This window comes from Bos indicus x Bos taurus, chromosome 7 (genome assembly GCF_003369695.1).
Source record: "Bos indicus x Bos taurus breed Angus x Brahman F1 hybrid chromosome 7, Bos_hybrid_MaternalHap_v2.0, whole genome shotgun sequence".
Taxonomy (NCBI): Eukaryota; Metazoa; Chordata; class Mammalia; order Artiodactyla; family Bovidae; genus Bos; species Bos indicus x Bos taurus.
The window spans coordinates 42,336,457-42,361,364 of NC_040082.1; the positions used below are offsets into that span (position 1 = coordinate 42,336,457).

General features: G+C 41.0%; 1 protein-coding gene across 5 annotated transcripts in view; it reads left to right on the forward strand.

The window, feature by feature from the left end:
• The first annotated feature begins 2,456 nt into the window (after nt 1–2,456).
• Nucleotides 2,457–24,908, forward strand: part of LOC113895109 (hepatitis A virus cellular receptor 1-like) — a 36,233-nt gene continuing 13,781 nt past the window's right edge. The window contains exons 1-6 of one of the 5 annotated variants that reach the window (XM_027545847.1): nt 2,457–2,745; nt 6,791–6,914; nt 10,267–10,324; nt 12,159–12,488; nt 13,738–13,956; nt 21,820–22,038. In XM_027545847.1, the coding sequence (XP_027401648.1) occupies nt 10,279–10,324; nt 12,159–12,488; nt 13,738–13,956; nt 21,820–22,038 (814 nt within the window). In that variant the 5' untranslated portion in view covers nt 2,457–2,745; nt 6,791–6,914; nt 10,267–10,278. Of the gene's footprint in view, nt 2,771–6,790; nt 6,915–9,923; nt 9,957–10,266; nt 10,325–12,158; nt 12,489–13,737; nt 13,957–21,819; nt 22,039–24,908 lie in introns of those variants that run through there. The other 4 variants (XM_027545848.1, XM_027545850.1, XM_027545851.1 and 1 more) reach the window with 4 other exon arrangements.

Below are 24,908 nucleotides of genomic sequence, written 5' to 3' on the forward strand. Positions count from 1 at the left end.
CAGTGGATAAACTCAGGGGGGAATGCAAGAACCACCTGAAATTATATATGTGTGTGTATTACACACACACACACACACACACATACACATATATATATATATATATACACATACATATACATATACTATATATGTATATAGTGTGTATGTATCCACACATTTTTCTGTGGAAAAAGTCTAGAACTTCTGTTAGATTCTCTAAGATTTCTGCAAAGCCCCAAATAAGGAACCATAATTCAAACACAAACAACAGGAACAACCACAATTACAATTCTCATAGGTTTCCTACCCCCAGGTAAAGGCAGTCTGTTAGGGGAAAACGAACTCTTGTCCCTCTAAGTAGCTGGGAATTCAGATCATTCTGTCGAGCCTGTGGATTAATTTCATTTCTCACTAGGCTACAGGAATGTGTGGAATGGCCCCAAATTGCTCCTTATAGTCCTAGCTTCTCTCTTGGGTCCAAACCCTGAAGATAGCACGAGGAAACCCATCTCACTAAGTCATTTCCTAAATAAAATCCAGTGACATGAGATTAACTCCCTTATGATTATGCCTTATCCTCATTTTTACTGCCTCAATAACATCCCAAATCCTTTTTGTCTAGTCCTTTGCCCTCCCAGTCTTCTGGGTAGCAGTAGGTGGAGGTTAAAAGACCTCAGCTGGCAAGTGTAAGACTCATGGTTATGTACCAGCTCCACCATTGTATGCTTTATTTTTTTTTTTTAATTTTAGAATCTCAGGTTCTTGTTCTAGCCTTTTCTAAGTCTATTTCCTCAAAATCAACAATGGAGATGACAGTACATTTCTCACAGGGCTGTGACTTAGGAAATGCATGAGGACAATGCCTGGTCTGTACTTCCTGGTGGTGAATCAGAGCCCTCAGGCGGGACTCCCATCCCCTCTCCTCACTGCATCTCTGTTGATCTTCCTACTCACATACCTTAATTCTCAGGCCATGCTGGCTGGGGAGCAAGAGGCCACATCTACCAGCTCCCAGCTGAGTTGGTTCCTTCCAGGTTCAGTTCAGCCGCTCAGTCGTGTCCGACTCTTTGCAACCCCATGGACTGCAGCACACCAGGCCTACCTATTCATCACCAACTCCCTGGGAGCTTACTCAAACTCATGCCCATTGAGTTGGTGATGCCATCCAACCATCTCATCCTCTGTCATTCCCTTCTCCTCCCGCTTTCAATCTTTCCCAGCATCAGGGTCTTTTCCAATGAGTCAGCTCTTCACATCATGTACCAAACTATTGGAGTTTCAGCTTCAGCCTCAGTCCTTCCAATGAATATTCAGCACTGATTTCCTTTAGGATGGACTTGTTGGATCTCCTTGATGTTCAAGGGACTCTCAAGAGTGTCTTCCAAGACCATAGTTCAAAAGCATCAATTCTTCGGTGCTCAGCTTTCTTTATAGTCCAACTCTCATATCCATACATGACTACTGGAAAAACCATAGCTTTGACTAGAGCTTCCTTCCAAGTACAGAGACATTTTTTTGGTTTTATGGCTTTTTGTTTGTTTGTTTGTTTGTTTGTTTGTTTTACTGCTGATCACATCAGGGGAAAAATCAGTGATGAGTGGCAAACTTACTTTCACTTAGGGAAGTGAAAAAACCTTTTTAAAAAACATCATGGTAGTCATTCTTGACTCACTATTAGAATAAACTTGAGGTTCTGAAAGGTTTTAACTGACTCCTTTTTGCATGGCTCTACAGAACTCTCATTTACAGGTTTTGTTTCTCTGAGCGGACATCTTTAATCCTCTGATAGCCCTCAGATTTTTTTGTAATATTCACATCACTCAATGTAGAGGGCCTATACTCTATAATTTGGGCTTCCCAGGTAGTTCTAGTGGTAAGAACCTGCCTGCAGGAGACATTAAGAGACGCGGGTTCAATCCCTGGGTCAGGAATATCCCCTGGAGTAGGAAATGCCAACCCCACTCCAGTATTCTTGCATGGAGAATCCCATGGACAGAGAAGTCCATAGGGTCTCAGATTTGGACAGGACTGAAGCAAGTTAGCACACAGGCAGATTACCATTCTATAATTTAGGCTCAGAAATCAAGTTTTGCTTGAAAAAGAGCTGTGGTCAAATGTGTCATGCAAGGGCTTCCTGATGTGTATTATTTATTTTATAAGATATCTCCAAGTATAGATCGCCTGCTCCAGTGTCTTCCTCTGCTTTGAAGGTGTTTGGTCTGCAGACATCATCTGAAGAAACCCTACCTAGGCTGGCAAATCCTCACCTCCACTCTGTGGCTGCCTAAATGGAGCTCAGAGATGTGGAGTGACTTTCCCAAGATCACACAGCAAAGCAGAGGGAGAGCTGAGACTCATACTCATGTTTCAGAGGCTTTAAATTTGAGTCTATGGACTCCTGGGAGTGGTGTTGTCAGTGGGAAACTGATGCTAAATTGAGGCTCAGAAAAGGCCACCAAGTTCAGAGAGGGCTTACAGTTGGGGAGATTGCTGATCAGAGGCCAGTTCTCTTATTCCACATAGTTAACCTTTGTCCCAGGACTAGCAGCCTCTCTCTCTCTCAATAGAGCTCCCTGAGGGCAGATTTTCCTATTTGCTCCTCAAATATCAGCCTTCAGTTTTTCTCAGACCCAAGTTGGCTTATTATGCTCACCAACAGCAAGAAGTCCAGGCGGTAAATCATTTCAAATCCCACACATTCAAATACGCGTGAGGACTTGGCTGTCCACCGAGGAAAACTGGAAAAAAGTGAAACCTGCTCTGGTAATCATCAAATTTTCCTTTCTTGGTAATTGTTACAGTAGTTTTTTCTTGGTCCCAGGGTTGGATGGTGGGGGAGTGGAAATGGGGGACTTTTAGGAGCATTTGTTCCCTTACTATGTCTCTCTGTTTTATAAAACCAGCCCAAGCTTCACTCACGGTCCAGAGCAAGCTGGTTTTTCCAGCAAATCGAAGGATTCTCAGAGGGAAAAGTGGTTGGAGATGAGATTTTTATATCTTTATCTTGGCATTTCATTTGGATACATAGAAATAGGTTGCATGATACTTGGTAAAGGCCTTTCAAATCTATGATTCATTAAACATGGCTTAACTGGTTGCTTCTCTGTGCAGGGCCCAGACACACGAAAATGAGGAAGTCTTGACATCTCTCCTTAAAGGGGTTGAAGAGACAGGCTTGTCTACAGCAAACAACCATCCTGTGGGATTTATTTTGGGGTAGAGTTATGAAAAAGTGCCCTGGGGACCCCAAAAAAGGAGAGAAGGATTCTAAGTGGGAAAGGAGGGCCAGGATGTTTCTCTCAGAGATCCTTGAACTGATTCTTCATGGATGAGAACATTTCATTGAGCAGAGAGAACAAATAGGGAGAACAGCCTGAAAAGAAATAAAGGGACGGATAAGAGTGTAAAATCTTTGGTGATTGATTAAGAGCCTGGTTTAATCTAAGGGTGACTGGGGAGCTCGGAGTGGCCTCAGTTCTTAAAGGACTTCATTGATAGGCAGAAGAATTTAGATTTCATTCCAGGGTCTTAAGGAACCATTCATGTGTGTGGATTAGGAAATGGTATTTTCAGCTCTGTTTTAGGAAAAATTGCTCCTGTAAAGTCTATGGAAGGTACGTTGGAGGGGAGAGGATGGTAAACAATCTGCTTGCAATGCGGAAGACCCGGGTTGGAACCCTGGGTCGGGAAGATCTCCTGGAGAAGGGAATGGCTACCCACTCCAGTATTCTTGCTGGCAGAATACTATGGACAGAGGAGCCTGCTGGGCTTCAGCCCATGGAGTCCCAAGGAATTGGATAAGACTAAGTGACTAACACTTTCACTTTCCACAAGCCTCTATGCAGAGAGGCTCCCCAGGAGGTTCCTGCTATAATTCAGACAGGAGAGGAGTGTCTCAGCTAGAGTGACAGCAGCGGTAACAGCAGAGAAGGGACAGAGTCAGAGCCATTTAGGACTTGGAATTGTGAGGACCTGGTGGCTGGAGTAAGAAGGAAGAATGACTGAGTCTCTGTACTTGGGAGATTAGCTGATGTGATGGGTTCACTGGTAAAAGAACCCTGGGAGAAGAAGTGAAAATCATTTGGATGATCTTGAGTTTGAAGTGCTCCTGGATGATGTTTAGCAGGCAGTTGGAAATGTGGGGCTGAGTGGACTTTTGGATGCCTAAGTGGGGATTAGTGTCTGATGATCGGTACTTCCCTCTGATCAAATAATCATTACTATGATGATACAGTGTAAGTGTTGAATAGGGACTTGCCACTATACCAAAGCTTTCATAGTTATTACCTCATAGGGGAGAGTTCTGGGCTATCTATGTAATTGTGGGAGTCACTGATAATAAAAAACAATCACCGAGTGCTTTTTATAGGAAAGGCCTGGGCTTGATGCTTTTGAGGGCATTATCTTGTTGTGAGGCCTCATCCAAATGTTTGAGGAAGATTCTATTATTACATTCATAATAAAGGAGAAGAAACTGAGGTTTGCAGAAATTAAGACATTTGCCAGAATTAGAAAGGTGGCATTTCAAAGTGAACTCTCTTGATTGTACTGAGACCTGAAATAAGTTTTCCATACTGCCATGCCGGTCCTGGACGCACCATATAGGGTAAAAACTCTCTCTCCTTCACGTAGGAGGAGTTTGTGATGGAAGACTCAAAGAATAAAGAAGGTGGTCTTCTTCCCTCCTTTGATTATAAAAATGTCACCCATTAAGTACTTGGTGCAGCACAACACTCATCTGTCAGCTTATGAGTCTCACAAGCGTCCTATTCTTATAAATCACTTCTGATTTATCCCTTTTCCGCCTTTGGCTGAATTCTTTCTGTGCTATTTAGGGAACTGGAGCTCCTCAGAGCTCCCAGATCGCCACCTAGTGGTTTCAACTGGCAACCACATCTGACAGTAGATAAGGAGGTCGATGATGGGTCCTAGTAGGGCCAAGGGACTGCTGCTGCTGCTAAGTCACGTCAGTCGTATCCAACTCTGTGTGACCCCATAGACGGCAGCCCACCAGGCTCCCATCCCTGGGATTCTCCAAGCAAGAACACTGGAGTGGGTTGCCATTTCCTTCTCCGATGCATGAAAGTGAAAAGTGAAAGGGAAGTCGCTCAGTCGTGTCCGACTCTTCGCGACCCCATGGACTGTAGCCTACCAGGCTCCTCCGTCCATGGGATTTTCCAGGCAAGAGTACTGGAGTGGGGTGCCATTCCGGAGTCCAAAAGTTCTGGGAAGGACACTCTACCCTTGCTGCCAGTATTAAGCAGGCCGATCATCCCTGAATGATTTGGGACTCTGGGTACCTAAGTACAGACTATAGAAATGATTACTGGATGTGTAAAGACAGGGAACCAGGGGAACGGTGGCAATCAACGTGGGTTTCCACAGAAAGGTAGTATGGATATTTGGAGATGTAAAAGGGATCTTATGGTTGGCACATGTGACAAGGAGTGTGATATGTAAAGAGGAAGAAATTTTACCTTTTGGGCTGCTTCTGACAGGATTTGGCAATCTATACTCATCTTCCTAATTCTGCGAGTTTTCTTCTACATTTTGTGTGTATCCCTGTTAAAACTCAAGTCTGTAAACTTACATTTTTTAATTAATGCAGACATATTTTTAGCATCATCAACCTTAAGCATAATACTTTATCGTACCTGGGTTTTCTAAAAGTTAGTAAGTTAACTTTATATTTGTTGTAAAATTTGTCAGCAAGAAAATTAACCCCTTATTGTCAGACTTTTGCCAGTCTGATGTCCTTGAAGCACAACTATTGTCTGCTCCTAAATGGGAAAAACTAAGATAGATTTTTAAAAAGCTGTAAATTAAACAGTCAGGAATATGGGAAATCCAAGATGACCACTTGGCTTTTCCTGGCTCCCTGGCAAACCCCATTCTTCATTTAATGGGTTGAAGCCTTTTTTGGCTACAAGACTGGTATCCTCACAGTGAAAAGAGAATGATTAAAAATGTGTTTTTCACTTGAGGTATACTTTTGTATTTTTAGTAACCAAGGTACCTACCTTATTGGAAAAATTATACAGGCCTATGTGATCGATCTGGCAGTCTTATTTTGTGAACAGATTAATCTTAATTTGGCTATATTTGATAAAAATGAGAGTAATTTTAGAGAAAAAGATTGTTTTAATAGGTATAAAATTTTAGTTTTGCTACTTGAGGTATGTATCTACTGTCTAAAACTTACTTTTCAAATAGTTCTTTGTTACTATGTTATATTATTATAAAGCTTAAATGAGTTACTAAGAAGGTACTCTAAGCTTGTTTCTGAAGCTGGTCACTGATTCTAAGCTTGTTTCTGAAGCTGGTCTTTGGATTGTGACTAGATGCCCATAATCTATTCCCGGGGGATTATACATACTATCATTTAGAGGACTATGGCCAACCTAGATGAAAGGCCTCTTATCAGTTTTCTTAAGTATATGATATACAAGGAAACTGATGGGAATCATCTTCCAAGACTTACGGTCCTGCCTGCCTGCTAAGTCGCTTCAGTCGTGTCCAAATCTGTGCAATCCTGGGGACCATAGCCCAACAGGCTCCTCTGTCCATGGGGATTCTCCAGGCAAGAATACTGGTGTGGGTTGCCATGCCTTGCAGAGGATCTTCCCAACCCAGGGATCGAAACCAGGTCTCCCACATTGCAGGCAGATGCTTTACCAGCTGACCCACCAGGGAAGCTCAAGACTTAAGGTACTTCCTCCTAAGTACTTGAAGTGCCCAGCAGAGGATTTCCCAGTCTTCCCCTCCCTCCAACCCTTATAATTGCTGATCCTTTATTTTCAATTTTCAGCAAGACCAGTGTCTACTCACTGTCAACACCACTGGAACACCTTCTCTACTATTCCTTAGCAGCAATTTCTCAGGCAGTAACACCTGCTTGGGAGACCACTTTGGAAGGAACAACATCTAAAGTTGTAAGTACAAATCTTGATTAAATTACACAGGGGATTTTGACATGGGAAGGAAACTTGGATAGCTAACTACTGCTCGAGTGCACCCCGCTGCTGCAACAGGAGCTATCTTACAGGCGGAGCCCTTGCTCTAGCAGAGGCTATTATCCCAGGGGAAAACACACCCAAGGCTGAGGAACGACCTCCACTATCAGGAGCTCCTAGGTACCCCAAGTTACCCAAGGGACCCAATCCCAGCCTAGCTGGCTGAGAGCATACCAGAGTATGTTACCAACCAACTGCTCCTATGGTTCTTCCTCTGAGAGGACTTTCTCATAAAAATTAAGAAACAAATGTGTTTTCTTTGATGTCTGATCTAAGTCTGGCAGAGGATAAATTGAGAGGTGTTTCTGAGGACTCTGAAATTTTCACAAAGAAGCTTACCTGGGGGGAATCTCACCTGGGGGTATTTACAGATTTTATCCCACCGCTACTCTCCTAAGAAAGAACAGCACTCAGTACTGGCAGCCAGAGCCCATGCTGACCGAGTAGCAGCCCAAGCCCAAGAAGGCCATGCAGTGCATCAGGTGGAAAACAATGCTTTCCCTGAGGCAGATCCGCATTGGAGTCTCCAGATGAATTGTAATGATAGAAATAAGTAGGACCATAGGAGTAATTATTTATTAGTGGGTATGAAAAAGCTTATAGTGAAACCCATCAACTATGAAAAAAGTGAAAGAAGTCCAACAGGAACCAGAGGGAAATCCTGCAGTCTTTCAAGAGAGATTAGTGGAAGCTTTTAAATAGCACCCAAATGTGGATCCCTCCTCTCCTGAGGGACAGATCCTTTTGGCTATACATTTCATAACCCAGTCTGCCCCAGACTTCAGACGCAAAATTCAAAAAGCAACTGCTGGAAGGAGGAGGTCCTCAGACCTTTTGAGTGATTTGCTCCAGTTCTTATTTGGTTTTCAATAATAGGGATATGGCTGAAAAGGCTGAATGCATCCAGAGAAATACACAAAAGGCCCAAATGATGGCGGTGGTCCTGTCCACTCACGGACCATGAAAGGGAGGCCAGACTTCCTGGGTCATTTGACTGTGCAAGACCCATGGGTATCCAAAATCAGTGTGCCAGGTGTGAACAGAAGGGACACTCGAAGGAAGATTGTGATCAATGAGCTTTTAGAAAACATCCAGGACATTGAAAGAGAGAATGCCCCAGATGCCAGTGAGTGACAGGGGGCCCTTGGCTATTGACAGTTTCATAATCAGAAGACTGAGGTGGCCTGAAGCCAAAGGTGACTTTGCCTAGAGAGGCCATCTACATACCTAATGCCAAACTTCAGGTGGTCATTGATGCAGAAGGCCACTTAGTAGAATTTCTTAGAGATATTGGTGCCAACCTCCTTCTTAACCCAGAAGGTTAGAAATCTTAACAAACATAAGAAATATGTAATGGAAGTTTTCCTGAAACCCCTTTTGTACAACATCAATGGCCAGTTGTTTTTATATTCCTTTCTGTTTGCGCCTGATTGTCCTCTCTTTAATGGAAGGTGGTATGCTGGTTTAATTGCTAAGTTGTGTTTTACTCTTGCAACCCCATGACCCTTGCCGGATTCCTCTGTCCATGGGGTTTCCCAGGCAAGAATACTGGAGTGGGATGCCATTTCCTTCTCCAGGGGATCTTCCCAACCCAGGGATCAAACTCAGGTCTGCATTACAGGCGGATTCCTTAATGTCTGAGCCACCAGGCAAGTCCTATCTCTGTAGTGGAAGGGACTTAACTAAATTAGGGGCCACTCTGTTTCCTGAGGGACAAGGAAGCAACTCTATCACCAATTGATATTCATAGAAAATAAAGAACAGATTAACAGAGATAGAAGACTTAATAAACTCTGAAGTATAAAATATTAAGATAATGGGCCTAATCAAAAACAAACAGATTAAGGACTTAAATGACCCTTTTCCAGATTTAGAAATTTTTTTGGAAAAATGTTTTGGATCGCCAAATCATGGTTATAATCTCTTTTAATGCTAATTTCTTTTCATTTTTGTCTTTTGTAAATCCATCCTCCAAAGCTTAACGTCTAAGAGAGCTAAAAGGATGATACTAATTGGTTTATAATTCTTACCGCAGAAAAGAGACAGCCAGCCAGACATTTCACTCCTTCCTCAGGCAGGCCTACATCCCATCTCAGACAGAAGCAGTTAAAGACTCACTGTTAAAGACTCACTGTTACTTCTTACCCACTTTTAAGCATAAAATGGTAAACACTTGGAGTAGGAAATTATAGGGACAAAGTAAAGGGACATGATAGTGATTTAATAGTTAATCCCATGAGGTAATTATATGTAAAGAAAAAAGTAAGAGAGATCCCTGTAAGTTGATGATCATCCAAGAACAAAATGGAAAAATCCTGAAACAATGTGGGCTTGCTTGTCTCATAAAGCAGAGCAAGTCACTTAGCATCAAAGCCAGATCTGCTTGCCAAACAACAAATCCAAGCTAACTTGCTTAGCCATAAAACCATTTAACAGAAGCGTGAGACATGCCCTCAAACTGTAAAACAATAGTGGAAAATAGGGCTAAAACCTGCCCAGTGACATGAACAAGGTAATGACCCCTAGGACATGCTCTCTGCACACACACACACACACACACAAATAATTTATGGAAGGGTACATTTCAAAGTGAATGACCCTCACTGTTCTGAGACCTGAAATAATTTCTCCATAGTTCCATGACAGTCCCAGATGCACCATATAGGGCCAAAAACTCCCCTACCCAACTTGTAGGAGGAGTTAGTGATGGAAGACTCAAAGAAAGACAAAGAAGGTGGTTTTCTCCCCTCCTCTATCCTCCTTTGATGATAAAAATGTAACTCACTGAGTACTTGGGGTAGCACAACACTCACCTGCTGGATCTGATGTCTCACAAGCATTCTATTCTAATAAATCTCTTCTTTATCACTTTGCCTCTGGCTAATCCTTTCTTGGCAGAGAAGGCAATGGCACCCCACGCCAGTACTCCTGCCTGGAAGATCCCATGGACCGAGGATCGTGGTAGGCTGCAGTCCATGGGGTTGCTGAGGGTCGGACACGACTGAGCGACTTCACTTTCAATTTTCACTTTCATGCATTGGAGAAGGAAATGGCAACCCACTCCAGTGTTCTTGCCTGGAGAATCCCAGGGATGGGGGAGCCTGGTGGGCTGCCGTCTATGTGGTCACACAGAGTCGGACACAGCTGAAGTGACTTAGCAGCAGCAGCAGCAATCCTTTCTTGGAGCCCCCAAAACATCACCTAACTGTTTTGATTCTGATACGATATGGTTGGAAGACACACTAACCACTTTGCTTTCTCTTTCCTTCAGGACAACAGCGCCATGCATCCTTGGGTAGCCATCCTGGGCTTCCTACTCCTTCTGGCAGGTAAGTGAACAGGTGGGCTGTGCTTTGGAAGCCTGAGGATGGGGAGTGTAGGGGCTGTGTGAGTGATGAGGCAGAGTAGGTGTGCTAGGGCTTTGTCAGAAGGTAATGGGGTCAACAAATGAGCAAAGAACCAGGCTGAAGGCTAAAGCCAAAGAAAGTGCTTAAATGCTAAGAATTACAAAATCTGTGAGTGGGTTACAAGGCATGATGCTGTACAGTGTGGTTTATGCATTGCTTGTATTTAAACAACAACAACAAAATAAATGGAGGGGTGGGTAGGTAGATGGTTGTATATGCATGAACTGCTCATGTGTAGGTAGGAAACAGTAACAGCTGTTATCAGCGTGTAGAAGGGGATGAGAAGAAGAAATGGGGGTGAGTGGGGAAGGAAAGAGTCCTTTACTGTACCATTCTGTGCTTTTTGATTCCTTCAACTGTGGGCAACTATTTCTGTTAAAAATAAAATATTTTAATTTCCCTGCTTTTCCAGTTGTTAAGACTTTGTGTTTGCAATTCAGGGTTCCATCCCTGAATGGGTAACTAAGGTCCCACAGACCATGTCGTGTGGCCAAAATTTTTTTTTTAATAAATAAAATATTTTAATTAAAAATATTCTATGAGACAGGGGGAAATTTAGGAATACACATATCCTAAATTTTAAAACAATCTCTAGAATTGGGAATCTGAAGAAAGTATGTTTTAAAATTATACTTCTAGAACAAATTTTTATAGTGATACTGTATTACCTTTGTAATCCAAAAATGATACTAAGCAAAACTAAATATTACCAGAATTCCAATGAAAAAACTAGACTCTTATTTTATGTATCAATGAGTGTTTTATTCCCAGAGCATTTCCCAGACTTACAGCCCAGCCCCATGATTAGTCACTGAGTCTCAGATTCTTTTACAGACCACTCGGACTGCATTTGACAATGTAGGGATTTTTAAGTTGCTGACTCAGGAGAGAGGTGTTTTTGTTTGTTTGTTTTTTAAGAGGCAACATTTAGTATTTGACTGAATATTCTCCAATTTTTTGGTTTCACCTAGGTAAGTGAACTGTGCTCCATTGTACATTGCTCAAGAAGGGATCCTAGCTTGAATTTATCTGGTTGATCCTTAAGCCCATGATAAAGCCTCAGTTTCTCCTGAATGTATTATAAACTCATTTTCCTAAGAACTGATTTCTAAACAGCTTACAAGGCTTTGGCCTTCTAACCAATGATGCTTTAAGTAAAACTTTAACTCTGCTTTTTTTTAAAAATTTAATTAAGAGCAGGGTTATGAGGTGATTTAATTTGAAAGAGCTATTTAAAAACTTGAAGTAAAGACTTAAAATCAAAACTAAAAATGCAAAAGAGTTTTTAAAAGAGATTTCAACTGAAACAGTGACAATCAGGGGAGAAGAAAAGCTACATGTATGTATTACCTATTTAATAAGCAGATACATGTCAAAAATAGAAAGAAATACACACATATTCATGTATTACTGTAATACCATTTATTTCAAACCTTTTGGAGAGAAATTTGGTCTTATTACCAAGAGATTGAACATATTTCTGCCCTTTATAATGAAACTTTCTCTCAGAAATCTATCCTATTAGGAAGTAATTCTGAATACAGGAAAACATTTATATGATGTTTCATCTAGAAATATATCTAGTAAATGATAATGCTGCTAAAGAATATGTGAATGTAAAAAAATGCTCATACTAAGTTTTAAAAACTCAAGATGTTAGTCAGATGATTTCAAACCAAATAAGCTATATAAAGAAAAAAATGAAAGTAAAGTTAAAATATTGAGACCTCATGCTTTGGTTTCTCTTTATTTACAGATGGTGTAACATCTTACCGAGAAGTGATTGGAGTGGTAGGCCAGTCAGTCACGCTACCCTGCTTCTATGAAGGAAAAGTCACATCCATGTGCTGGGGCCAAGGGAAATGTTCTTGGATAGACTGCAGAAATACCATTATCAGTACTGATGGATACAAAATCACTGAACAGAAGAATGAACGTTATAAGCTCAAGGGAGATATTGGTAAAAGGGATGTTTCTTTGACCATAGAGAATGCAGTCCCTTCTGACAGTGGCTTGTATTGTTGCCGTATTCAGAAATGGCTTTTCAATGATAAACAAAGCATCATAAAGTTGACTATAAAGCCAGGTGAGCTTGTCTTCCTACTTACTTTGATCACTTGCTGTGAGTTTCCCTAGATAAAGAGGTTTCTATTTGATATTAACCTTTTTTTCCTTGATTAGGGAAAGAAGAGGCTCCTATAATCTTGTTTTCTAATAACTCTTCATAGGATAACTTGTATTTGTGTAGAATGAAGTGTTAACATTAACCTTGATTTAAGACCATAGGCTAGAGGAACTTCCCAGTCAGCAAAATATGACTTCTAAGGCATGCTTTAGGAGTGCTAATTGATTAATGAAAAAGCATTCACTGTTCCACACTGAGATATAGTGAACATTTTTATGGAGCTGAATTTATTCCAATTAAAAAACTTCCCTTTCCTCTGAGATTATTTCTTAGAAGATTTTTTAAATGTCCTTTCCTAACATTTTAGGAGTTATTGAGAATTTCACACGTATAAAATAGGTAATATAACGTCTGGTCAAGTATTTGTATGATTTGGCTTTCAGTTCAGTTCAGTTCAGTCACTCAGTCGTGTCCGACTCTTTGCGACCCCATGAATCGCAGCACGCCAGGCCTCCCTGTCCATCACCAACTCCAGGAGTTCACTCAGACTCATGTCCATCGAGTTGGTGATGCCATCCAGCCATCTCATCCTCTGTCGTCCCCTTTCCCTCCTGCCTCCAATCCCTTCCAGCTCAGAGTCTTTTCCAATGAGTCAGCTCTTCACATGAGGTGGCCAAAGTACTGGACTTTCAGTGTTAGCATCATTCCTTCCAAAGAACACCCAGGATTGATCTCCTTCAGAATGGACTGGTTGGATATCCTTGCAGTCCAAGGGATTCTCAAGAGTCTTCTCCAGCACCACAGTTCAAAAGCATCAATTCTTCAGCGCTCAGTCTGTTTCTTAGGAGCTACTATCTAGGTCCTAGTCATATACCACTGAAAAGACAAATGCAGCTTCAGGATCTAGACACCTTCCCCTTACTCACAGATGTTTATTTAGATACATAAGTATAATATACATGACTAGTTTTTATAAATTGTATGTCCATACCTCCCCAAATTTTGTCCTTTCAATGCAGCTGTTTTCTTGTTGTGACCATGTCTTCACTCACTCCTCAGTCAGAGATTCTAGTTGACCAATGATGTGAAGTCTGGGTTCATGGGAGATAAATGTTCATTTCTGCCTGAAGACAATTTCCTTGGTTGTATTGATTCACAGGCTCTTCTTTCCTGCAGTATGATGAACCCTTGCTTTCATGTTGATTTCTAGCTCCACCTATGACAACAGTGAGCCCCTATATCACTTCTGAAAGCACAAGCACCAGTACTACCAATATTCCAAGGACAACCTACACCACTCCTCCAACAATGAACACCACCATTCCAGAAGGGAACAGCACTACCACAGTAGTCATGGATACTCATATGACAACGGGGGCCTCTACCTCTGCTCTTCCAAAGCCAACACCCACAGACGACGTCAAGCCAGGTAAACAGTTGTGCTTCTGAGCCCAGAAGCCCTTAAAGGATTGGATATAGACCATCCTGGGCACAATGTTAAGGCTGAGGTATAGTCTAGAGTAAGGATTCTTCACAGGCTTCCATATCTGACTTTAGAGTTTGTGAACTCCTATCCCTGATAGCTCAGTTGGTAAAGAATCTGCCTGCAATGCAGGAGACCCTGGTTCGATTCCTTGGTTGGGAAGATCTGATGGAGAAGGGCTAGGCTTGCCACTCCAGTTTTCTTGGGCTTCCCTTATGGGTCAGCTGTGAAGAATCCGCCTGCATTGCAGGAGACCTGGGTTCGATCTCTGGCTTGGGAAGATGCCCTGGAGAAGGGAAAGGCTACCCACCCCAGTATTCTGGCCTGGAGAATTCCATGAACTGTATAGTCCATAGGGTCACTAAGAGTCAGACACGACTCAGCAACTCTCACTTTCAGTATACCTTGTTACGTTCATCTTTTGGAAGTACAAGCATATCAGAATGAAGGGGACTTGTGACTATCTCATTCTCAAAGGAATTCATTAATACAAAACAAGTCAGACCACTGATCTTGGACATCTAAGGAAAGGCAGACTTGGCTGAGTTGACATGTTGTTATGAAGGAAAAGTAGAAATGCCAAAACAAGGTCAGGTAAATGAGAATCTGTCCTTACAATGAGCTGTGAATAGAGATCACTTAATCCATTCTGAGGCCCAATTCAACACTTGAGGAGAAAGTTTCAGTGAAGATAATATTTATTCTGTTTCCTGAGTCAGGAACCAGCCTAACCACTTCTGAAGTATTAATCCACTGAATTCTTATGATAACCCTATGCACTGTAGGTGTGACTCAGGCCTACTTTATATTTGTGAAGACTGAGACACAGTGTCTAAGTTCATCATTGGGAATCACATGAATAGAAAATGGTTGAGTCTAGATTGTCCCATTAATTTGAATTTGGAGCCTCTCTGCATTCTATCCTGATCATAGAGCATGTATTTGAATGAATTTGGCCTGATCTGACATCTTCACTGGAAGCCCCTTTATACAATTGCCCTGTCTTTCCAGGGTGTCAAGGACTTACACAGTTTTGCTTCTAGCACTCTTTAATATATTTATGTAGCAGGAACTGTACTCATACTGTAATAAAGTAAACATCAGATTTAAGGACTGAAGAGATTTAAAATGCACACGTTTGTTTTTTCAATTCAGGGTCCAGAGTTTATACTTCAGATTTCTGTTAGATGAAAGTTTAGGTTTAATACAAATGGAGAATAATTTGACTTACGGGTGGGGAAATAGCTTGCCATTCAGAGGACCCGTTTATGATCAAATTTTCTATCTTTTGGATTAAAAAGATAGCTTTTACCTTTGGAGATTCCCAAAGCCTCCCCAACTCTTTGACACTTTGAAGTGACTCTGGAATCTGAGAAGTAACAGAAATATCACAACCTCTTAGCCAAAAACGTCTGATGGAACACAATGATTTCAATTCACTCACATTGAACCGTGTGTGTATTCAACTAGGAAGGATCTGAAGGACTGGACTTTGATCTGAGTTTGGAAGAGAGGACTTTAGGTTAAAACTGTGAATTTAGAGTCATGGAAGTTTATTAAAAAAAAAAAAAAGTTTTCTTCCGGGCAGCAAACACATTAGAGCATCTGTTGACTTTCTCAATATTGATTTACTTCTTAATAGTTTGTGTCTGCTGAGGTGCATGGATTAGTGCTCCTGGTTTGGGGAACACGTGTAAGTTATGGCCCTTGTTTAAAGCAGAGGTTCAGAAAGAAAGTCTTGGTGTATTTGTCCATAGGACCTCTGTGTGAATAGAACTCACTGAATATTACATGTATCCTGATAATTTCCCTCAAAGTCTGAGATTACAGTTGAACTTTACAGGGTAGAAAGGAGGAGAACACGGAAGAAGACCCACTGCAGGGGTATTTGTCCTTACATCCATTTCCTCTCTATGCTCTGCGACCCTGTCCATGCTGGTCACCTAAAATACTCCTGCACTGATTGGATGTAAAATCACACGAGCCCACCTGCTTCTTCCCCCCACTGTGTCCACAAATCTCTTCTCTATGTCTGTGTCTCTATTGCTGGCCTACAAATAGGTTCATCAGAGCCATTTTTCTACATTATCTTCTGATTAAAAAGAAATGTATTTTTTTAAATAAATAAACAAAAATTAAGTCATAGGAGCAGTGGAGAAAAGAAAGATGCCCACAAAGACCCAAACTAGAGAAAGAAGTTAAGCAAAAAAGGTCTTTCGCAGATTTAAGTTGAATACTCTGATCACCTGACTTTCTTCTTGCCCTGTTTTAGTTCCTAAAGTGAGCCACATCCTGTTGTAGATTTGAGCATTGGGGGGATCAAAACAAACAAAAGAGAAAACCAAAATGCTACTACCAGAAGCAGTGACTAAACAAAGCAATGAAAAATTCCACAAAAAACAAAGACTCCTAAGAACAAGAGTTAAAGGTGATTTTGAAATATGAAGTCCACAGTGAACTAGTGAATAGAAGACCAATTAGAAGCCATAAGGAAAGTCTAGGTGCTGGGAGCCGGCAAGAGGCAGTCCACTCATGGCAAAGGTCATGAGGAAGGAGGCTTGGCATACGAAAAGGCGGGATCGAGCCTCAGGAGTGCCCCTGGATATTCTCGAGCATCTACCCCCAAAAAACCAGAGTCTGCCTACTTAACTGCTTTCTGCTCTCACCTCTGACTTTACTGGGGGCTGTCCCCCACCACCATCTCACTCTCTCTGACAAAAAGTTAACTTACAGCTCCAATTAATAAAGTTCCTAGGCATTGGGAGTGTTTAAATACAAATCCCTCAGATAGCTCTCTAACTCGCCTGACAAGTTTACCCAGACTCCTACAGCTATGCATACGATTGTTTACAGTCTCCCAGCCTTGAGAGGCACCAGAAGCTTAAGATATTCAAATAGCTTAGAGCCTCTCAGAGAGTTAGAAACTGTCAGAATAAAACTAGTAAAAGATTTCGTTGATGAGCCAATGCTTGCTGCCAAGTTTCCACATCCCCTGTATTGTATCCTTGAATGTGTATTAATTAATATACTTGGTATGTAGAAAAAATAAGTAGTGGCCTTGGTGTTAGCAACTTTAGACCCTTAAGGTAATAAATTCTTTCCTTTGTTGTAAACCCACTGCACCTCTGCCCTATAGGAATGCAACTTTATCTAACACCTTCAGAGGATGGCACCAAACCTTAAAATAATTACTCTTAGAGAAAATAAGTCTTACGGTTGACAAATCTTTGTCAAGAGTCATAAAATGTTAATAGGCCTTCTGGCTAGAAGATGATGTAAATCACCTAAACCATTTGTATACGGTAAATTTGCAGGAAAGAAACCCTGGTTTTTGATAAGGATTAAAGACTGCTGACTTTGCATGATTTCACATCCCCTATTATCCTCTATGTGTAACTTAGGGTATAAAAGCCCCTGTTGAAAATAAAGCTATGGGCCTTGCTCACCAAAGCTTGGTCTCCCCATGTCATTCTTTCTTTTCACATTCCGGCTGAGTCTCCATCTGGAGCGTGGAGGTCCTCTGCGACTATTTATTTGCCTGGGCTTCTAAGACCCACTTGAGAAGGTGTCTAAGGTGGGGCACCTTCCGCTATTCGAGAGGGCACCTGCGACCTCCGTGGTCAGAGCTAACCTGGTGTCACAGGTTATATTGATTTTCCGCGTAAACCAAGCTACTCAGCCTCTTTTCTCCACTGAATTTTCCTACTGAGCTATCCTCATGCTATTACTCTTTATATCTCTAATTAATATTTAAATAAATCGCCAACGCCGTCTCTCCTTTGAATACCCTGGATCAGCCGGGGCTGGACCTCAGCATCCAGGTTTGGGAACTCTTGTTCAGGCAGCACCACTAACTTTCCTGGAAATTCTGCGGTGCTCTCAGAGGAAGGGATATAAGAATCTTATTAAGAGACAAATGGTCAACTTTGCAGATCAGATGAGATGTCTGATAGAAAATAAAGGAGAGATTTCAAGGAAGGAAAAAGGAAACATAGCCCTGAGAAATCCCAGTGAAGTTTTTTGGTGAGAAATGAAAGATGAGTTAAATAACACAGGATATCAGTGCTATGAACGGAGTGACCGGAGCACAACTGCAGAAGGAACCAGGGTGCCAGGAACATTGGTTTGTGACTCTTTACCAAGACTCAGACTTTGGACAGTACTTTGCCTTAATGTAACCTCAAGAACTTGGATATTCTCAGTTTATTTTCTGTGCTGGTTAATATGTGCATCTCTCTGGAAAGATGTGTAGATGGATAATTAGGAACTTGAATAAGGTCAGGAAATCCAGATTGGGGTTCTTGTGAAGGGAGTGTATTAGTGCCAGCTCCAAGGCCCTGCTCCACAAACATGAAATAGCACTGGTATGAACCCAAGTTTAACTGGGTGTCCTTCTTAACATGCATGATTGTAGGCTTTAGGGGACTTCTCAGAGTATAAAAAGTGAAATAATTCTGTCTATTGTTAAGCTCTCCACATCATCATTTAGAGCAGATTTATTAATAATAATAAAAGATCTATATGGCAGGGTAATGCATCATGGCCATCCTTGAATTTTTCTCTAAGAAAGTGTCAAAGAGTAATTCCTGATTTTTGTTTTGTTATTTTTGTTGGCAGTGGAAATTTTCCTATGCAAATTACACATGAATCTTCCTTTCTTGTCCCTCATTATGCCCCAAACTTTTCTTGTTCCAAACATTATGAGCTAAAAGGAAATATTTGTGAAATTAATGTTTCTTTGAGCACAGAGAGTGCAGTTCCTCTTGACAGTGGCTTGCATTGCTGCCGTTTTGAGAAGAAAGGGTAGTTCAATGACATCCTAGAGTTGTGTATTAAGACACGTGAGCTTGTATTTCTACTTACTTTGATCACTTGCTGGGAGCTTCCATGGTTTTTTGTTTGATATAACTTCTTCATTCATTAATAAGGAAAGAAGAGGTTCCTATAATCTTGTTTTCTAATCACTCTTGGGATAAAATAACTTTATCTACACAAATAACTGTATTTGTGTAGAATGAGGTGTTAACACTAAACTTGATTCAAGACCTTAAGCTAGAGGAACTTCCCAGCCAGAAAAGACTGCTATCTCCTAAAGCAGTCCTTCAGTAGTGCTAGCTGGTTCATGAAAAAACATTCACTGTTCCACACTGAGATATAGTAAACATTTTTATGGAGCTGAATTTATTCCACTTGAAGAACTGTCCTTTTCTCTGAGATTATTTCTTAATAGAAATTTTAAATATCCTTTCCTAACATTTTAGGACTTACAGAGAATTTCACATGTATAAAATAGGCAATATAATGTCTGGTCAAGTATTTGTATACTTTGGCTTTAACAGGGGCCAGTTCAGTCTTGTTGCAAATACACTGTATGGGCCTTTATACTATATAGTTTCACCTCTTCCATCTGCCTTGTCTTGGATTTTTTGAAGCACATTTCACACCATATCACTAAATTACTTCTTTAAAAATTAAAATGTGCTTATTGCAATATGAAAACACTTGCATATCAATAAATGTTCACTGGTACTTTTTAAGAATACTGTGAAATAAAAAAATCAGGGAAGTTTACATTTTTCTATCTTGATGTAGACATCCTACTTTTTCTTACCTCTTGATGAAAGGACAAGGTTCTTCAGGATTTCCTGGTTTCTGGTACTCTTTCCTAATGAATGTTCTCCCGCAAAAGTCTTCCATTGAAAATAGAACACTGTACCCAGGACGTCATAAGTTATGTCTCTTTTTTGCTTTCAATGAATTTGATATTGCAGTCTTCCAACTTTGTACTCTGTGTCCTTGATGAAGGCAAGTAAAATAAGGTCAATTCAGATGCAGAAGACACTGACTCTAGGGAAACTGCCTCTAGGAGTCAATTAATGGAAGCCAAAGAGGCTGACCATAGAGACGTGGAAAAGAGACAGCTTGTGAAGAGATCATTTTGGAGTTGTGATATTATATGATTGGTTTGTGAAGAGATCATTTTGGAGTTGTGATATTATATGATTGGTTTGTGAAGAGATCATTTTGGAGTTGTGATATTATATGATTGGTCTAGCTGAATATATTTTTAAATGACATAGAAGGAAATTAGGGAAATTTTGTAGTGCTCAGAAATCTTTAATACATGAATATTTACAAATTCACTGCCCCTGTCCAGAGGGAAACCAGTCTATAACTGAGCCAAAGTGACTTTCTGCCTCCAATCCAATTCTTTGCTTAAGTTTTCTTGCACTTTTGACAGGATGAACTTACTTTTCAACCTTCTGTTAAGGCTCTTCCTCAGCATCTTCTTCTACCCTTAGCTTCCTAGCTTCTTCCTCAGGAAATATTTACCACCAAGGAAGACAGTTAGTTAAAAAAGCCAAGTAGACTTCTTCCTTGTTATAGTCCTTTGGTCGGATTTTTTTTTGCTTGCTTCCTCTTTTTGTCTAGATTTTATTTCAAAAAGAATGGAGGGGATTTGGGTGTGCTTTTCATCAAAACCTCTGACTAAACTTTTAGACTTGGGTAGGCACGACAGAGGATGAGATGGCTGGATGGCATCACTGACTCGATGGATGTGAGTCTGGGTGAACTCTGGGAATTGGTGATGGACAGGGAGGCCTGGCATGCTTCGATTCATGGGGTCACAAAGTGTCAGACACGACTGAGCGACTGAACTGAACTGAGGCAAATTGTAGCTCTAGGACCAGATCAGATTGTAAAACAGGCTCACCAAAAGATTGATAAAGTTTTATTGAAACACAGACTCAGCTATTCACGTATATACTATTAATGGATATTTTCACACTGACAGATCAGAGCAGTTATCACTGAGATCACAGGACTCCCAAATACTAAAATATTTACTAATACCTTGTACATAAATACTTGTTGAAAAAAATTTTTGTTCTTGAGGGCAAAATTGGCTAGTTTCCAAATTAAGCTGCTTGAATTCCTCAAATGAGTGTTCACAGCAGTTGTCTCGTATTAAAGAGACTTGATGTTCTAATTTACATTTTGTAGAGTTGAAAACTGAGAATACCGCTTGTGGGCAAAATAGATGTCCCTTGAGGAAAAAAGTCCCCATTCTTGAGTCTACCCTATAACTTTGGCTCTTGTGCCAGGCACTGTGTTTTGACTCACTTCTAATTTCAGTTCTTCCTCTGGGTATCTCTGAGGACTTCAATAAGTAGTTTGGAATCCCACAGGATTTCTGATTCTGGAAAGCGCCAAAGTTATTACCTGTGGTTATTATCTCTCATGTAGAAAGGAACCTTAAAACATCTAGTCCACTTTCTAACCAAGTGCATAATGCATGTGTTATCTAGCATATGCTCTTGGTGTGACTTAATCTGCATTTAGGATGCAGGTCTTTTGGAAGGGTACTCATAACACTGACTGACTGAATGGCATTTCTTTGGTAAATAGTCTGTTTCTTAGGAGCTACTATTTAGGTCCTACCACTGAAAAGACAAATGCAGCTTCAGGATCTAGACATCTTCCCCTTACTCACAGATGTTTATTTAGATACATAAGCATAATATACATGACTAGTTTTTACAAATTGTTCAGCACAAATCCCAGGTATCATTGTTTTTATGTCCATACCTCCCCAAATTTTGTCCTTTCAATGCAGCTGTTTTCTTGTTGTGACCATGTCTTCACTCACTGCTCAGTCAGAGATTCTAGTTGACCAATGATGTGAAATCTGGGTTCATGGGAGATAAATGTTCATTTCTGCCTGAAGACAATTTCCTTGGTTGTATTGATTCACAGGCTCTTCTTTCCTGCAGTATGATGAACCCTTGCTTTCATGTTGATTTCTAGCTCCACCTATGACAACAGTGAGCCCCTATATCACTTCTGAAAGCACAAGCACCAGTACTACCAATATTCCAAGGACAACCTACACCACTCCTCCAACAATGAACACCACCATTCCAGAAGGGAACAGCACTACCACAGTAGTCACGGATACTCATATGACAACGGGGGCCTCTACCTCTGCTCTTCCAAAGCCAACACCCACAGACGACGTCAAGCCAGGTAAACAGTTGTGCTTCTGAGCCCAGAAGCCCTTAAAGGATTGGATATAGACCATCCTGGGCACAGTGTTAAGGCTGAGGTATAGTTTAGGGTAAGGATTCTTCACAGGCTTCCATATCTGACTTTAGAGTTTGTGAACTCCTATCCCTGATAGCTCAGTTGGTAAAGAATCTGCCTGCAATGCAGGAGACCCTGGTTCAATTCCTTGGTTGGGAAGATCTGATGGAGAAGGGCTAGGCTTGCCACTCCAGTTTTCTTGGGTTTGCCTTATGGGTCAGCTGTGAAGAATCCGCCTGCATTGCAGGAGACCTGGGTTCGATCTCTGGTTTGGGAAGATGCCCTGGAGAATGGACAGGCTACCCACCCCACTATTCTGGCCTGGAGAATTCCATGAACTGTATAGTCCATAGGGTCACAAAGAGTCAGTATGATTTAGCGACTCTCACTTTCAGTATACCTTGTTACATTCACCTTTTGGAAGTACAAGCATATCAGAATGAAGGGGACTTGTGACTCTTTATCTCATTCTCAAAGGAATTCATTAATACAAAACAAGTCAGACCACTGATCTTGGACATCTAAGGAAAGGCAGACTTGGCTGAGTTGACACGTTGTTATGAGGGAAAAGTACAAACAGCAAAACAAGGTCAGGTAAATGAGAATCTGTCCTTACAATGAGCTGTGAATAGAGATCACTTAATCCATTCTGAGGCCTAATCCAACACCTGAGGAGAAAATTTCAGTGAAGATAATATTTATTCTGTTTCCTGAGTCAGGAACCAGCCTAACCACTTCTGAAGTATTAATCCACTGAATTCTTATGATAACCCTATGCACTGTAGGTGTGACTCAGGCCTACTTTATATTTGTGAAGACTGAGACACAGTGTCTAAGTTCATCATTGGGAATCACATGAATAGAAAATGGTTGAGTCTAGATTGTCCCATTAATTTGAATTTGGAGCCTCTCTGCATTCTATCCTGATCATAGAGCATGTATTTGGATGAGTTTGGCCTGATCTGACATCTTCACTGGAAGCCCCTTTATACAATTGCCCTGTCTTTTCAGGGTGTCAAGGACTTACACAGTTTTGCTTCTAGCACTCTTTAATATATTTATGTAGCAGCAAATGTACTCATACTGTAATAAAGTAAACATCAGATTTAAAGACTGAAGAGATTTAAAATGCACACGTTTGTTTTTTCAATTCAGGGTCCAGAGTTTATACTTGAGATTTCTGTTAGATGAAAGTTTAGGTTTAATACAAATGGAGAATAATTTGACTTACGGGTGGGGAAATAGCTTGCCATTCAGAGGACCCGTTTATGATCAAATTTTCTATCTTTTGGATTAAAAAGATAGCTTTTACCTTTGGAGATTCCCAAAGCCTCCCCAACTCTTTGACACTTTGAAGTGACTCTGGAATCTGAGAAGTAACAGAAATATCACAACCTCTTAGCCAAAAACGTCTGATGGAACACAATGATTTCAATTCACTCACATTGAACCATGTGTGTATTCAACTAGGAAGGATCTGAAGGACTGGACTTTGATCTGAGTTTGGAAGAGAGGACTTTAGGTTAAAACTGTGGATTTAGAGTCATGAAAGTTTATTAAAAAAAAAAAAAAAAGTTTTCTTCCAGGCAGCAAACACATTAGAGCATCTGTTGACTTTCTCAATATTGATTTACTTCTTAATAGTTGGTGTCTGCTGAGGTGCATGGATTAGTGCTCCTGGTTTGGGGAACACGTGTAAGTTATGGCCCTTGTTCAAAGCAGAGGTTCAGAAAGAAAGTCTTGGTGTATTTGTCCATAGGACCTCTGTGTGAATAGAACTCACTGAATATTACATGTATCCTGATAATTTCCCTCAAAGTCTGAGATTACAGTTGAGCTTTACAGGGTAGAAAGGAGGAGAACACGGAAGAAGACCCACTGCAGGGGTATTTGTCCTTACATCCATTTCCTCTCTATGCTCTGCGACCCTGTCCATGCTGGTCACCTAAAATACTCCTGCACTGGTTGGATGTAAAATCATACGAGCCCACCTGCTCCTTCCCCCTGATGTCTCCACAAATCTCTTCTCTATGTCTGTGTTTCTATTCAGTTCAGTTCAGTTCAGTCACTCAGTCGTGTCTGACTCTGCGACCCCATGAATCGCAGCACACCACACCTCCCTGTCCATCACCAACTCCCGGAGTTCACTGAGATTCACGTCCATCCAGTCAGTGATGCCATCCAGCCATCTCATCCTCTGTCGTCCCCTTCTCCTCCTGCCCCCAATCCCTCCCAGCATCAGAGTCTTTTCCAATGAGTCAACTCTTCGCATGAGGTGGCCAAAGTGCTGGAGTTTCAGCTTTAGCACTATTCCTTCCAAAGAAATCCCAGGGCTGATCTCCTTCAGAATGGACTGGTTGGATCTCCTTGCAGTCCAAAAGACTCTCATGAGTCTTCTCCAACACCACAGTTCAAAAGCATCAATTCTTCGGCGCTCAGCCTTCTTCACAGTCCAACTCCCACATCCGTACATGACCACTGGAAAAACCATTGCTGGCCTACAAATAGGTTCATCAGAGCCATTTTTCTACATTATCTTCTGATTAAAAAGAGATGTAGTTTTTAAATAAATGAACAAAAATTAAGTCATAGGAGCAGTGGAGAAAAGAAAGATGCCCACAAAGGCCCAAACTAGAGAAAGAAGTTAAGCAAAAAAAGGTCTTTCGCAGATTTAAGTTGAATAAAGACTCTGATCACCTGACTTTCTCTTGCCCTGTTTTAGTTCCTAAAGTGAGCCACATCCTGTTGTAGAGTTGAGCACTGGGGGAAGCAAAACAAACAAAAGAGAAAACCAAAATGCTACTACCAGAAGC